We start from the raw sequence: 16,953 nt of genomic DNA, 5'->3' as shown, positions 1-16,953 counted from the left end.
TAATATGACAAAGCTGTGCGCTGAGCTTACTCTTGAGCAAGCAACATACAGTTGGCCATGTGAAAAGTAATTTTGTTTCAAATCTCACAGCTTGGATTGCTGCTGTCATAATTGGTTTGAGTTTCATGGTTTGTTCCAATTACAACAGTATTTGCAGGACTTGTGCTGAAGTGATATTCGGCGTCTGTCAAGCGTTGTAAGCATAAAACCGGTTTCCTCGATAACTTCACATCCAGCTTTTGAGAGTTTAAACATTTATAAAACATCAAATTGTCCACTACTGAAATCGTCACCTGTGAATTTAAGATGTTTAGGAGGCATTGGTGGTTGTTGAAGGGTGTAAAATATTTGGCCATTATGGTACACTTGAAAGCAACAACCGAACAATTCAGAGGCAGCCATCAACTCACACGCAGATGCATAGGTGAAGGGCTTAAACATTTCACTCTTATAGTGCTCCTGTGTAGTATAATTATCTCCTGTACTGTCATCAGTCCACACCTTGAACCTGTCCCAGTCATTCAATACATAAGACACAATGTTCCTCCGGATATCAAGAGTGAACCTGATATGGCCATGCATTATGTAACAAAGAGAATGGAAAAGGTAGGTGCCATCTCCGGGCATGGAAACCACTCAGTAAATGAAAGTTCTTTGATCGATGGTGATCACCTCGCTAGACATGTTAATGCGGGTACGGTTGGAATGATAAAGGAAATGGGTACCTGAACAAGGTTACGTAAGTCTAAAATACCTACACAATAACTATAATCGTAATAAATGAACAATAAAACAGCGGAGAAGCCGTGAATTAAATAAAAAGGCTGTAGTTATCAGCAGGGAGACGTGAATCCCGTGGTGAAGCAAGGAAGGGAATGTAGAGACTGGAGCGACAGACGGCCTTATACAGGCAGGCAGCCAACAAAGTGGGAGGCATTGGGATGGGGGACCCAACGCCGCCTCACACGGTGACCGAGCTGCAGGCTATGGACATATATATGTACGTAAGTAGGATTCAGTTAGCGTTGGGAACCCACGTACCAAATTTCTTGAAGATGGGCCCATAAGTAACAAAGACCGTTGTAAACTTCAATATGGCGGCCGACAGTGGCATCATTACACCGAAATAAGTACCAAATTAAAGCCTTCTACCTACACGGGAAGATGGAGAATTTGTGATGTTGGAAATTTCAATATGGCGGCTGACAGTGGCATCATACCACCGAAATAAGTATGTACATCGGTTTTGGTTAGCGCAGGCAAGCCACCTACCAAATTTCGTGAAGATGGGGTCAGCCTTCTACCTACACGGGAAGTTGGAAAATTAGTGACGCTTGGAAAGTTCAATATGGCGGCCGACAGTGGCGTCATACCATCAAAATAAGTACGTACATCGGTTTCGGATAGCGCAGGGAAGCCGCCTACCAAATTTCGTGAAGATGGGGCCATAAATAAGAAAGTTCAATATGGCGGACATTGTCGACCATTATGGCCGTTACGTGTAGACGTAACTTTTGTAAGTAAGCTGTAAGTAATGAGCCTGCCAAATTTCAGCCTTCTACCTACACGGGAAGTTGGAGAATTAGTGATGAGTCAGTCAGTCAGTATATATATATATATATATATATATATATATATATATATATATATATATATATATATATATATATATATATATATATATATATATATATATATATATATATATATATATAGTGGAGGAAATAATTATTTGACCCTCACTGATTTTGTAAGTTTGTCCAATGACAAAGAAATGAAAAGTCTCAGAACAGTATCATTTCAATGGTAGGTTTATTCCAACAGTGGCAGATTGCACATCAAAAGGACAATCGAAAAATAACTTTAAATAAAAGATAGAAATTGATTTGCATTTCATTGAGGGAAATAAGTTTTTGAACCCCTACCAACCATTAAGAGTTCTGGCTCCCACAGAGTGGTTAGACACTTCTACTCAATTAGTCACCCTCATTAAGGACACCTGTCTTAACTAGTCACCTGTATAAAAGACACCTGTCCACAGAATCAATCAATCAAGCAGACTCCACACTCTACAACATGGGAAAGACCAAAGAGCTGTCCAAGGATGTCAGAGACAAAATTGTAGACCTGCACAAGGCTGGATTGGGCTACAAAACCATTAGCAAGAAGCTGGGAGAGAAGGTGACAACTGTTGGTGCGATTGTTCAAAATGGAAGGAGCACAAAATGACCATCAATCGACCTCGCTCTGGGGCTCCACGCAAGATCTCACCTCGTGGGGTGTCAATGGTTCTGAGAAAGGTGAAAAAGAATCCTAGAACTACACGGGAGGAGTTAGTTAATGACCTCAAATTAGCAGAGACCACAGTCACCAAGAAAACCATTGGAAACACATTACACGCAATGGATTAAAATCCTGCAGGGCTGCAAGGTCCCCTGCTGAAGAAGGCACATGTGCAGGCCCGTCTGAAGTTTGCCAATGAACACCTGAATGATTCAGAGAGTGACTGGGAGAAGGTGCTGTGGTCTGATGAGACCAAAATAGAGCTCTTTGGCATTAACTCAACTCGCTGTGTTTGGAGGAAGAAAAATGCTGCCTATGACCCCCAAAACACCGTCCCCACCGTCAAGCATGGGGGTGGAAACATTTTGCTTTGGGGGTGTTTTTCTGCTAAGGGCACAGGACAACTTAATCGCATTAACGGAAAATGGACGGAGCCATGTATCGTGAAATCCTGAGCGACAATCTCCTTCCCTCTGCCAGGAAACTGAAAATGGGTCGTGGATGGGTGTTCCAGCACGACAATGACCCAAAACATACAGCAAAGGCAACAAAGGAGTGGCTCAAGAAGAAGCACATTAAGGTCATGGAGTGGCCTAGTCAGTCTCGGACCTTAATCCAATAGAAAACCTATGGAGGGAGCTCAAGCTCAGAGTAGCACAGAGACAGCCTCAAACCTTAGGGATTTAGAGATGATCTGCAAAGAGGAGTGGACCAACATTCCTCCTAAAATGTCGCAAACTTGGTCATCAATTACAAGAAGCGTTTGACCTCTGTGCTTGAAAACAAGGGTTTTCCACTAAGTATTAAGTCTTTTTTGTTAGAGGGTTCAAAACTTATTTCCCTCAATGAAATGCAAATCAATTTCTATCTTTTATTTAAAGTTATTTTTTCGATTTTCCTTTTGATGTGCAATCTGCCACTGTTGAAATAAACCTACCATTGAAATGATACTGTTCTGAGACTTTTCATTTCTTTGTCATTGGACAAACTTACAAAATCAGTGAGGGGTCAAATAATTATTTCTCCACTTGTATATATATATATATATATATATATATATATATATATATATATATATATATACTAGCAGAATACCAGCAGTGGAGAAGTAGTGTGTTAAAGAAGTTATGAAAAGAAAAGCAAATATTTTAAAAATAACGTAAGATGATTGTTAATGTAATTGTTTTGTCATTGATATGAGTGTTGTTGTCATATATATATATATATATATATATATATATATATATATATATATATATATATATATATATATATATATATATATATATATATATATATATATATATATATATATATATATATAGCGAGAAGTAAAATATAAAAGGAAACATTTTAATAATAACGTAACATGATTGACAATGTAATTGTTTTGTCATTGTCATGACTGTTGCTGGCATATATATATATATATATATATATATATATATATATATATATATATACACACACATATATACATACTGTATATACATATCTATATATACTGTATATACACATATATATACAAATCTACATATCTATATATATATATTAGGTGGGACTCGATTAAAAAATTAATCCAATTAATTAGAGGCTGTGTAAGAATTAATCTTGATTAATCGTATGTAATCGAACACCGTAAATTTGCCCCAAATCGCAAATGTTTTTTTTAATTTAAAACGGTTTTAGTGGGCTTACAGAATCAAATAATAGACATGGACATGAATATTGTAAACTGAAGCTGTTTTAATTTCTGAAAAAAAGCTTTTAAACTGCATTTGAATTCAAAACAGAAACAAAAATATCATCCCTGGTTAAAATTGGGCAGACTTAAAAATAAAGTGGTAGTTTAAGTACTTTAAGTACATTTTCAGAATAGTATTGTTTTTAAATAATAATAACCAAAATTTCAACATAAAGTGCAGTTTTCTTCTTAAAAAATAAGTCAGAAACATAAAAGGTAATTTGACCAGCTTACTCTTTAAACTCTGAGTAACATTAGCCAAAATTATTTTGTACATTAGGCTAAAACAGTGTGATCATTGAACATTTTGTAATTAGATGTATTTAGAATTACTAACGGTCACGGAAGTCCAATGATCCCCAGTAAGAGCCACAAAGTCCGCTTTCTGTAATGCATCTAATTTTGCTTGCTTTTCAGTGTGCACAAAACCATGCTTTTATCAAGGCTTCGCCGGTAGTCGAAATGATCAGTCGTAGGAACGCGCTTTATTCCGACTCTAACATTTTTGTAGCTGTGATGTGTGCATCAGTGTAATGGATGTACCAGGAAATCATGCATTGACAAAAGTTCCCGTTTGCTTGGAATTGAAAGTGTGATTAAATGCGTTATTTTTTAACGCGTTATGGAGTACATGCATCGAAGCTTCTCAGCTGTGCTTGTGCTAAGAAAGGGAAAATTTTAAAATAACGTAACATGATTCTGCTAACCTAATATTTTTCATACGTCCCAAACCAAGGAGATGAAGGTAAAATGAATCGGTAGCGCAGACATAGTCAGTACACCCCTCTCGGGAATCGAACCTCGAATGTCGGCGTTAGAGGCTTAAGACTCTACAATTAACGCCACAGCGTGTGGCTTGTCTATGCTAAAGTATGTATTGTAGATCGGGTATATATATACATTTATATATATATACCCGTACCTGAGTGGAGAAGTAGAAGTTATGAAAAGAAAAGGGAACATTTTAAAAATAACGTAACATGATTGTCAATATACAGTAATTGTTTTGTGAGTGTTATTGAATGTTGCTGTCATCAAGGATTTGATTATCATTATTTCTTTCAATCAGGCTCGTATTTGTAGGATGTGTTCAAGTTACATTCCGTGTTTGTCAATCGCTGTAAAGATAAGAGGTTTCATTCATCGATTAGTTCCTTACTGCATCAATAAACAGCTCGTCTTCCTTTTATCTGAGATGTGACAAACTGCATGCACGTTTTTTTACACTGTCTTCCTTTAGCAGGACATTCACTTTTTCCACCGTGTGCTTTGTTTCCGCAGTAGCTGCACTTATGAATATGATTGTATGTATAAGACGCCTTATATTTTTTTGCTGCCTTCTCAATTGTGTAATTCGGTTTTGTTCAGCACTCTTTGGAACTGTTGCTTTTGTCTGCATTGCGCCAGTTCACGTGAGCCGCTTGGTGTTCTTGCATCGAAGGTTCCCAGCTGTACTGGTGCCATCTCGTGTAATGTCAGCTAAGACCCGCACTTAAAAGTTTCTCTGCAGTTTCAATGAGTTTGTGCCAAACACCACCCTGACCATCTCATCTTCCTCTGCATAAGCACAGTCCTTCACCCGTGAACATTTACCGCAGTGTTTGTATTGGATTGCCGCTGATGGACGGCCTTATATGGGCAGGCACTAAATTACAAACGCTAGTGGCAGCCTGTCTATGAACTTAATTTAATATAAACTTACGGTTCACGCCGTGCTTTGTTTCCGCAGTAGCTGTACTTATGAATATGCTTGTATGCATCATTTGCTTCATAATGTTTTTCTGCCTTCTCAATTGTGAAATGGCGCTTTGTGCTCATCGCTGTTTGGAGTTCTTCCTTGTTCTCTACGTACTTACGTAGGAGGCGTGATGATGTCACACTAAACTCCACCCCCACGCCATCTCCAACTCAAGACTCCATTACATTATATGGGGAAAAATAGCTTCCAGTTATGACCCTTATGCGTAGAATTTCGAAATGAAACCTGCCCAAACTTTTGTAAGTAAGCTGTAAGGAATAAGCCTGCCAAATTTCAGCCTTCTACCTACACGGAAGTTGGAGAATTAGTGATGAGTCAGTGAGTGAGTGAGTGAGGGCTTTGCCTTTTATTAGTATAGATATATATATATATATATAGATATATATAGATATATATATAGATATATATATATAGATATATATATATACATATACATATATATATATACACACACATACATATACACATATACACACACACACACACACGCATATATATATATATATATATACATATACACACACACACAAACATATGCATATATATATACATATACACACACACACACACACACACCTACATACATACATACATACATACATACATACATATATATATATATACTAGCAAAATACCCGGCTTACATGAGAAGTAGTGTGTTAAAGAAGCAATGAAAAGAAAAAGGAAACATTATGAAAATAACGTTACATGATTGTCAATGTAATTGTTTTGTCACTGTTGTGAGTGATGAGTGTTGTTGTCATATATATATATATATATATATATATATATATATATATATATATATTTACACACACACACACACACATAAACATATATATATATACACATATCATGTAGACGGACTTTTTTTGTTCTTCAAAGTCACCAAAGCGCCGTGCAAACTCAGTGCGCCAGTTTATCAGCAAAGTGCGTATTTGGGAACACCGTAGTGACGACTTGGTTTAACATTACTTGGCAACAGGGAAAGTGGGGCAAATTGCACTGCTGCATTTGTGTCTCCCATAAAAGCAGCTTCACTTGAAATCACTTTGTGATTGTGCACGGGTAAAAACGTCCGCTGAAGTGTCAGATTCTTATTTAATTATTCTGCTTTCTGTATCTTCTGCATTGCATTCAGGTTACCCTGATGTTTTGTCTCATAGTGCCGGCTTAGATTAAATTCTGTAATTACAGCCACATTAGCTCCACAAATGAGACACACGGGTTCAGTAAACATATACTCAGCCTCCCATCGGTTTTTAAAGGCTCTATTTTCAGAATGAACTTTTCTCTCCAGCATCGTGTGAGCTAGCTTCACAATAACTTGCAGCATCATAAGCTAGACTTGATTAACGCGTAAGTGTTCGGCAAGGCAGCTGAAGCGCTGCATTATGGGATCTGTAGTTTATTGTGTTACCAGCGCTTCATATACCTGGGCCATTAATAACAATAATACAGTATATAAAATGATCTCGGGCGGATATAATTACACGCCAGGCCGGATGTGGCCCGTGGCCCTTGAGTTTGACAAATATGGACTAAATAGAACTTGAAAAGATATATTTTTTGAAATGTGATCGCGCAATTCAGATAGAGTTGACGCCAAGACTACAGCCTGCATCCTCCCTCGCTCTTACTTTTTACCGTTCATCTAATGAATACACTGAGTATGGCTTTACCAAAACAATCATTGATGGCGAATAAAGTATCCATTATTCGAGTATGTAGATCGGGATATATATATACATATATATATACCCGCTGCATGAGCGAGAAGTAGTGTGTTAAAAAGCTAGAAAAGAAAAGGGAACATTTTAAAAATAACGTAACATGACTGTCAATATACAGTATTTGTTTTGTGAGTGTTACTGAGTGTTGCTGTCATCAAGGATTTGATTATCATTATTTCTTTCAATCAGGCTCGTATTTGTAGGATGTGTTGTGTTCAAGTTACATTCCGTGTTTGTCAATCGTTGTAAAGATGACAGGTTTCTTTCATCGATTCGCTTCTTACTGCATCAATAAACAGCTCGTCTTCTTCTTTATCTGAGACCTGACACACTGCATGCACGGTTTTTTTTTTTACACTGTCTTCCTTTAGCGGGACATTGACTTTTTCCACGTGTGCTTTGTTTCCGCAGTAGCTGGATTTATGAATATGCTTATCAGACGCTTCATATTTTTGCTGCCTTTTCAATTGTGTAATTCGGTTTTGTTCAGCTCTTTGGAACTGTTGCCTTTTATCTGTGCACTGCGCCAGTTCACGTGAGCCGCCGTGTACATGCATCGAAGGTTCCCAGCTGTGCTGGTGCCATCTCGCTATGTCCGTGGCTGTATTTAATGTTACCTTAGTCCTGGCACTTAAAACTTTCTCTCGAGTTTCGCTGAGTTTGTGTCAAACACCACCCTGACCATCTCATCTTCCTCTCCATAAGCACAGTCCTTCACCCGTGAATATTTAGTGGAGTTTGCTATTGGATTGCCGCTGACGGACGGCCTTATATGGGCAGGCACTAAATTACAAACGCCAGCGCAGCCTGTCTATGAACTTAATTTAAAGTGTAGGTTTACATCGCGTGCTTTGTTTCGAGTAGCAGAACTCATGAACATGGTTGTATATGTCACTTTCGCCGCTTCTTATTGTTTCGCTGCCTTCTCAATTATATAATGCATGTTTTCTTCAGCTTTTGGAGGTCTTCCTGGTTTTCTATGTACTGCGTGATTACGTGGGAGTGTGATGATGTCACACGAAACTCCGCCACGGCGCGGAAGCTCATCTCCATTACAGTAAATGGAGAAAAACAGCTTCCAGTTATGACCATTACGCGTAGAATTTCGATATAAAACCTGCCCAACTTTTGTAAGGAAGCTGTAAGGAATGAACCTGCCAAATTTCAGCCTTCCACCCACACGGAAGTTGGAGAATTAGTGATGAGTGAGTGAGGGCTTTGCCTTTTAATTAGTATATATATATATATATATATATATATATATATACACACATATATACACATATATATATATATATACATGGAAAAAGATACATATATGTATGTGTTCTTCTTACAAAAGAAAAGAAGCACCGCCGCCATAAGCCTCCCTTCCTACAGCTTCCCACAGTACGCTACTTCCACCCTTCCTCTGTCCACTACTCATGACATCAATCCCATCTTCCACCACGGCTCCTTCCCAGCATTCCTCCACTTCCGGCCCTTCCTGCATAAATGTCCGCCGACACCATCTTCTGCTGTCAAACGCTTATTGAATGTTTTTTCATTTACTTTTGACCTGTTATAATTCATATTGTGGATCATTATTCAGTATACGGGGCCGGAAATCCCAAACCTTTATGCTGTTGTCTCATTACTCTTTTACAGTGGCGTAGCCGGCAGGATAGACAGTCCGACAGAATGACAGAAGGACAAGACCTGAATTCCGTGCTGCAAGGGATGTCAGCACAGATCCAGTCCCTACAGAGAGCGCAGGCCGCGACGAACCGAGAATTGGAGGAGACGAAGTCCAGGTTGGTCACCGCGCAGACGGTAAGACCAGATCCGCCTCGACCAACGCCTCCACCTCTTGTTCCATTATCGGAAGCTGACGACATAGAGTCGTATCTGGGCATCTTCGAAAGGACGGCCACCCGGAACCAGTAGCAGCGGTCCGAGTGGGCGTCCATACTGGCACCCTACCTGAAGGGACCCGCGCAGCGGGCTTATTACGACCTCCCCGAGGAGGAGGCCGCGGACTATGACCTCCTAAAAGCGGAGATCCTGGCGCGCTACGGCATTACGCCGGGCCAGCAGGCGAGCGAATGGAGGAACTGGCAGTTGGATCCTGACAAGCCGGCCCGAGCACAGGCCTTCGATTTCTGGGGTAAAATGGGGCGTTGGTTACGGCCCGAGGGTCCCCAAGCCCGGAAGGTGGTAGAACAAGTGGCCTGTGAAGGCCTGGTCAACTCTATGCCCAGTTTCCTTGCCCAGCAGGTCCGGCGGCATCCTTTCAAGGATATGCAGGGTCTCCTGGAAGTCCTCAAGTGTCAGCTCGGGGTCCTCCGAGCCAGGGGGTCTGAAGGGCAAGCTCGCGGAAACCGACAGGGACGTGTCGCCAACCCCGAGCCCACTCGACATGCTGCGGAAGCACCGTCGAAACCCAAAGAGAAGCCAGCCTCCCCGCGCTGTTTCAAGTGTGGTGAGGTCGGCCATCTGCTACCTGCGTGCCCGTTAAACACAGAACCTATGGACTGCACTTGGGCTACAACTGAGAGGTACTGTACCCCGTCGAAACCCCTGGCAAGTCCTAATACGGGAGTGGTGTTAGTAAATGGGCACTCGGTGGTGGCTTTGTTTGATCTAGCAGCAACATAACCATTGTAGCTCACCGTTATGTTTTACCGCGATAGTGGCTGAACCAACATCTACAGGTCATGTGTACATGGGGAGACCAGGTCTTATCGTTCCGCAGACTGCTATATCACCTGGAAAGGGGACTTGACTCGCTTGCCGGTCGCTGTGTTACCTGACCCCCCTTTCCGGTGATTTTGGGACAGGACTGGTCGCACAAAATCTGCGGTAAAGCACACACCGCTCCCGGGGCCTCGTTGGCTCTGGTTATGAAGGGCCGGGGCGCCCTTCCCGCGGTCCCCACATCGTGCTCTCGGGCAGATACTGATGACGCAGGCACTCAGGGGGACGCTTCTCAGGCGATGGACGCTAACCTGGAAGTATCCGCCGAGGAAGGCACAAGCCAGAGAACTTTTACTGTCACCGAGATACAAGATCCTTTGAATAGCCTAGATCATCAGTTTCGATCCACACCTGCGTCATTCAAAAGAGAACAGTGGAATGATGATTCCCTGAGATATGCCCGGAATGCTATCGTTGTCCCCGGCAGCTCACAGGCTGACGATTCCGTACCACGCAAGCCCTTTTTTGTGATGGAGAATGATCTGCTATATCGCGTTGCGACCCATGAGGCTGAGGTGCGGAAGTTGCTGCTAGTCCCACGTACCTTCCGGCGGGAGATATGCGAACTAGCTCATGCTCACCTCTTGGGCACCCACCTCGGGGCCGAAAAGACCTTGGAGAGAATAAAGCTCTGTTTTTACTGGCCCGGGATCAATGAGGAGGTCCGGCGTTTCTGCCAGTCCTGCCTGGAGTGTCAGATTCGCCAGATACCCAGGAGGGACCGCGCTCCTCTCGTTCCCATACCGTTAGTAGATGTTCTCTTTGACAGAATAGGGGTGGATTTAGTAGGACCCCTGGAACCCTCAAATCGTGGCCATAAATATAGTTTGGTCATGGTTGACTATGCAAACCGATATCCAGAGGCGGTTCCCCTGCGCTCCGCTAACACAAAGAACATCGCACGGGAATTAGTCAACCTTTTTTCTAGAGTGGGTATACCCAGAGAAGTCCTCACGGACCAGGGTACACCCTTTACCTCGGATACGTTCAGGGAGGTTGCCAGATTACTCCGTATTAAGCACCTGAAGACGTCTGTCTATCACCCGCAAACAGACGGGTTGGTAGAACGTTTAAACCAGACTCTTACACAGACGCTACGCAAGGTAGTCAACGCGGACGGTAGAAACTGGGACCAGCTCTTACCACTCTTAAGACTCGTGGGCTGAGGGGGGTCGTGTCACGCACGCGCGAGTAGGGGGCCGCAGACGGACCTTAATACGTTCGGGAAGACATACGCCAGCAGGGAGTGGCGGGGCACTAACCTTTCTCTCTTTATGTCTTACACAAGAAAAGAAGCACCGCCGCCATAAGCCTCCCTCCTACAACTTCCCGCAGTATGCTACTTCCGCCCTTCCTCTGTCCACTACTCATGAAGTCATCAATCCCATCTTCGACCACAGCTCCTTCCCAGCATTCCTTCACTTCCGGCCCCTCCTACATAAATGTCCGCCGACGCCATCTTTTGCTGTCAAACGCTTACTAAATGTTTTTTCATGTACTTTTCACCTGTTATAATTCATATTGTGGATTATTATTCAGTATACGGGGCTGGAAACCCCAAAACCTTTATGCTGTTGTCTCATTACTCTTTTACAATATATATATATATATATATATATATATATATATATATACACACAAACACACATTTTCAGCACTACATGGGAGATTAAAATATTTAGCTTGTTTTAATAATCTATTATGAAAACTAAATTAAAAATATGCTCACTTATTGAGATTTATGTCCTTTCCTTCCTCATGAGCTTCAACAAGTTGTTTTATTACATCGGCAACCGTCATCATCATCAGCTCTGCATGGCTAAGTTCACGTGCTAAAAAGAACACAGGGACACAATATTTAAAGATATGTAAATGCATATTAATATGTAACTCCAACTGACCCAACAATTGTAAAGACTTCAGAGTTGGAGAAAGTGCTTCTAAAGTAAGGGAATTCACATTATAACAATAGGACAATAGTTACCCACAAAGGTTATATAAAAAAGAACTCCAATTGACAGCATTGATAACTGCATACCATAATAAGGCAGAAGAAAGCTAAAGTATGGTAAAAATCTAATTGTTGGAACATTTTGCAGAAGAAATCAAATAAAAAGCAGCACACGTAATAAGTGCAACAGAACACACATAAAAACATATAAATATTCTGTATTAAAATTATTTTAACAACCTGATAAAATTTGGAACTGCTTCTCTGCCTTCTTCTGGCAAGTGGAACGTTAAAAAAATGAAAAATATGCAGCAACAAAACAAAAATTATACATAGTGGCAATAAATAAAGGCAATCACAAAACATTTTGCATTATTATTAAATCAATAATCAATGGTGTTCACTTTAAACTCAAAATACAGAAGTGAATGAAATGTGTTGTTTTTTAACAACATGTTTGTGCCCTATGGAACAAGCAGGCTATGCACTCACTACCTGTTATGCTTCTTTTTGTTGCAAAATAAATACAAATCTGGTCTAAGTATGTACAATATTGCATCAATGATGGCAAACAATTTTTGTAGCTATAAAAGCAAAAGAAAAACCCTCATACTTCCATTATTTCATCTCTGACAATGGAAAAGGGAGGACGTTGTTGGGACATGAAAAAAGCTCACTCTCCTGTCATATATATGTAAGACTGCTGCTTGTAGATTAAATCAACTTATTTGTAACATGAATGTTTTTGATTACTGGCTGGCAAATAGTGCTTTGCCTGAAACATGTTCCTTGACTGTAACTTGTTAGTTTGCTTTCCATTGGATGAGAATTGAGAAGTCCAAAAAGATCTATTTTAGAATTATCTTCAAAATATTCTTATTTACACTTACAGGATCATCCAGATGGTCTTTCGTATTCACAACATGTACCATGATACTTATTTAAACACCAAAGTTATCTCCAGGTTAAAGGACAATTTTAATTAGTTTGTGTCTTATTACAGTAATCCCTCCTCAATCCTGTCCCTGCAGCTGAAAAACCCCACCACAGCAGGATGCTGCCACCGCCATGCTTCACTGTGGGGAGTGTATTGGACAAGTGATGAACAGTGCCTGGTTGTCTCCACACATACCGCTTAGAATTGAGGCCAAAAAGTTCTACCTTGGTCTGATCAGACCAGAGAATCATATTTCTCACCATCTCAGAGTCCTTCATGTGTCTTTTAGCAAACTCCATGCGGGACGTCATGTGCCTTGACTCTCCTCAGTGTGTGGAGACAACCAGGCACTGCTCATCACGTGTCTAATACAGTCCCCCCTCGATCGCGGGGGTTGCGTTCCAGAACCCCCGCGATAGATGATAATCCGCAAAGTAGAAACTGTATGCTTGTATGGTTATTTATACTAATAAAAGGCAAAGCCCTCACTGACTGACTGACTGACTCATCACTAACTCTCCAACTTTCCGTGTAGGTAGAAGGCTGAAATTTGGCAGGCTCATTCCTAATAGCTTACTTACAAAAGTTGGGCAGGTTTCATTTCGAAATTCTACGAGTAATGGTCATAACTAGAACCTATTTTTTTGCCCATATACTATAATAGACTTCTGCTCGATGCCCATGGGAGGCAGAGTTACGCCTCCCACGTAATTTAGTGCCTGCCCATATAAGGCCGTCCGTCAGCAGCAATCCAATAGAAACACAGCCGCTAAATATTCACGGGTGAAGGACTGTGCTTATACAGAGGAAGATGAGATGGTCAGGGTGGTGTGTGGCACAAACTCAGCTAAACGGCGAGAGAAACTTTTAATTGCCGGGTTTTAGCTAACATTAAATACAGCGGTGGGGAGGAAAAAGTCAATGTCACGCTAAAGGGGGGGAGTGTAAAAAAAAAAAAAAAAAAAAAACCCGTGCATGAAGTGTGTCACGTTTCAGATAAAGAGAAAGACGAGCTGTTTATTGATGCAGTAAGAAATTAATAGATGAATGAAACCTGTTATCTTTACAACGATTGACAAACACGGAATGGAACTTGAACACAACACATCCTACAAATACGAACCTGATTGAAAGAAATAATGATAATCAAATCCTTGATGACAGCAACACTCATAACATTCACAAAACAATTACTGTATATTGACAATCATATAACATTATTTTAAAAATGTTCCCTTTTCTTTTTCATTACTTCATTAACACACTACTTCTCCGCTGCGAAATTAAAGGAAACATTTTGAAAATAACGTAACATGATTGTCAATGTAATTGTTTTGTCACTGGTATGAGTGTTGCGCCGTCATATATATATATATATATATATATATATATATATATATATATATATATATATATATATATATCTCCATCCATTTTCTAACCCGCTGAATCGAATAGGGTCACGGGGTCGCTTGGAGCCAATCCCAGCCAACACAGGGCACAAGGCAGGAACCAATCCTGGGCAGGGTGCCAACCCACCGCAGGACACACACAAACACACCCACACACCAAGCACACACTAGGGCCAATGTAGAATCGCCAATCCACCTAACCAGCATGTCTTTGGATTGTGGGAGGAAACCGGAGCCTGGAGGAAACCCACGAGACACGGGAGAACATGCAAACTCCGCAGGGAGGACCCGAAGTGAACCCGGGTCTCCCAACTGCGAGGCAGCAGCGCACCACTGCCACACCTATATATATAAATATATATATATTAAATATATATATATATATATATATTAAATATATATATATATATATATATTAAATATATATATATATATATATATATATATATATATATATATATATATATATATATATATACACACACACACACACTCACCTAAAGGATTATTAAGAACACCATACTAATACGGTGTTTGACCCCCTTTCGCCTTCAGAACTGCCTTAATTCTACGTCAAATTGATTCAACAAGGTGCTAAAAGCATTTTTTTGAAAAATTGGCCCATATTGATAGGACAGCATCTTGCAGTTGATGGAGATTTGTGAGATGCACATCCAGGGCACGAAGCTCCCTTTCCACCACATCCCAAAGATGCTCTATTGGATTGAGATCTGGTGACTGTGGGGGCCATTTTAGTACAGTGAACTCATTGTCATGTTCAAGAAACCAATTTGAAATGAATCGAACTTTGTGACATGGTGCATTATCCTACTGGAGGTAGCCATCAGAAGATGGGTACATGGTGGTCATGAAGGGATGGACATGGTCAGAAACAATGCTCAGGTAGCCCATGGCATTTAAACGATGCCCAATTGGCACTAAGGGGCCTAAAGTGTGCCAAGAAAACATCCCCCACACCATTACACCACCACCACCACCAGCCTGCACAGTGGTAACAAGGCATGATGGATCCATGTTCTCATTCTGTTTACGCCAAATTCTGACTCTACCATTTGAATGTCTCAACAGAAATCGAGACTCATCAGACCAGGCAACATTTTTCCAGTCTTCAACTGTCCAGTTTTGGTGAGTCCGTGCAAATTGTAGCCTCTATTTCCTATTTATAGTGGAGATGAGTGGTACCCGGTGGGGTCTTCTGCTGTTGTAGCCATTCCGCCTCAAGGTTGTGTGTGTTGTAGCTTCACAAATGCTTTGCTGCATACCTCGGTTGTAACGAGTGGTTATTTCAGTCAAAGTTGCTCTTCTATCAGCTTGAATCAGTCGGCCCATTCTCCTCTGACCTCTAGCATCAACAAGGCATTTTCGCCCACAGAACTGCCGCATACTGGATGGTTTTCCCTTTTCACACCATTCTTTGTAAACCCTAAGAATGGTTGTGCGTGAAAATCCCAGTAACTGAGCAGATTGTGAAATACTCAGACCGCCCGCCTGGCACCAACAACCATGCCACGCTCAAAATTGCTTAAATCACCTTTCTTTCCCATTCTGACATTCAGTTTGGAGTTCAGGAGATTGTCTTGACCAGAACAACACCCCTAAATGCACTGAAGCAACTGCCATGTGATTGGTTGATTAGATAACTGCAATAATGAGAAATTGAACAGGTGTTCCTAATAATCCTTTAGGTGAGTGTGTATATATATATATATATATATATATATATATATATATATATATATATACACATCTCTCTCTCTCTATATACATACACATACATACTGTACATACATACTGTGGTGTGAAAAACTATTTGCCCCCTTCCTGATTTCTTATTCTTTTGCATGTTTGTCACACAAAATGTTTCTGATCATCAAACACATTTAACCATTAGTCAAATATAACACAAGTAAACACAAAATGCAGTTTTAAATGACGCTTTTTATTATTTAGGGAGAAAAAATCCAAACCTACATGGCCCTGTGTGAAAAGTAATTGCCCCTGAACCTAATAACTGGTTGGGCCACCCTTAGCAGCAATAACTGCAATCAAGCGTTTGCGATAACTTGCAATGAGTCTTTTACAGCGCTCTGGAGGAATTTTGGCCCACTCATCTTTGCAGAATTGTTGTAATTCAGCTTTATTTGAGGGTTTTCTAGCATGAACCGCCTTTTTAAGGTCATGCCATAGCATCTCAATTGGATTCAGGTCAGGACTTTGACTAGGCCACTCCAAAGTCTTCATTTTGTTGTTCTTCAGCCATTCAGAGGTGGATTTGCTGGTGTGTTTTGGGTCATTGTCCTGTTGCAGCACCCAAGATCGCTTCAGCTTGAGTTGACGAACAGATGGCCGGACATTCTCCTTCAGGATTTTTTGGTAG

The 16,953-nt window shown here is 40.8% G+C and overlaps 1 protein-coding gene across 1 annotated transcript in view; it reads right to left on the bottom strand.

Moving 5' to 3' along the window:
• The window catches only part of elp3 (elongator acetyltransferase complex subunit 3), a 412,219-nt gene that overhangs the window by 366,175 nt on the left and 29,091 nt on the right, over positions 1-16,953 (bottom strand). Inside the window, exon 2 of the mRNA XM_039748296.1 lies at positions 11,985-12,087. Within this exon, the coding sequence (XP_039604230.1) occupies positions 11,985-12,087 (103 nt within the window). The remainder of the gene's footprint in view (positions 1-11,984; positions 12,088-16,953) is intronic.

This window comes from Polypterus senegalus, chromosome 3, assembly GCF_016835505.1.
Source record: "Polypterus senegalus isolate Bchr_013 chromosome 3, ASM1683550v1, whole genome shotgun sequence".
Lineage (NCBI taxonomy): Eukaryota > Metazoa > Chordata > Cladistia > Polypteriformes > Polypteridae > Polypterus > Polypterus senegalus.
This window is presented reverse-complemented; position numbering and strand designations above follow the sequence as displayed.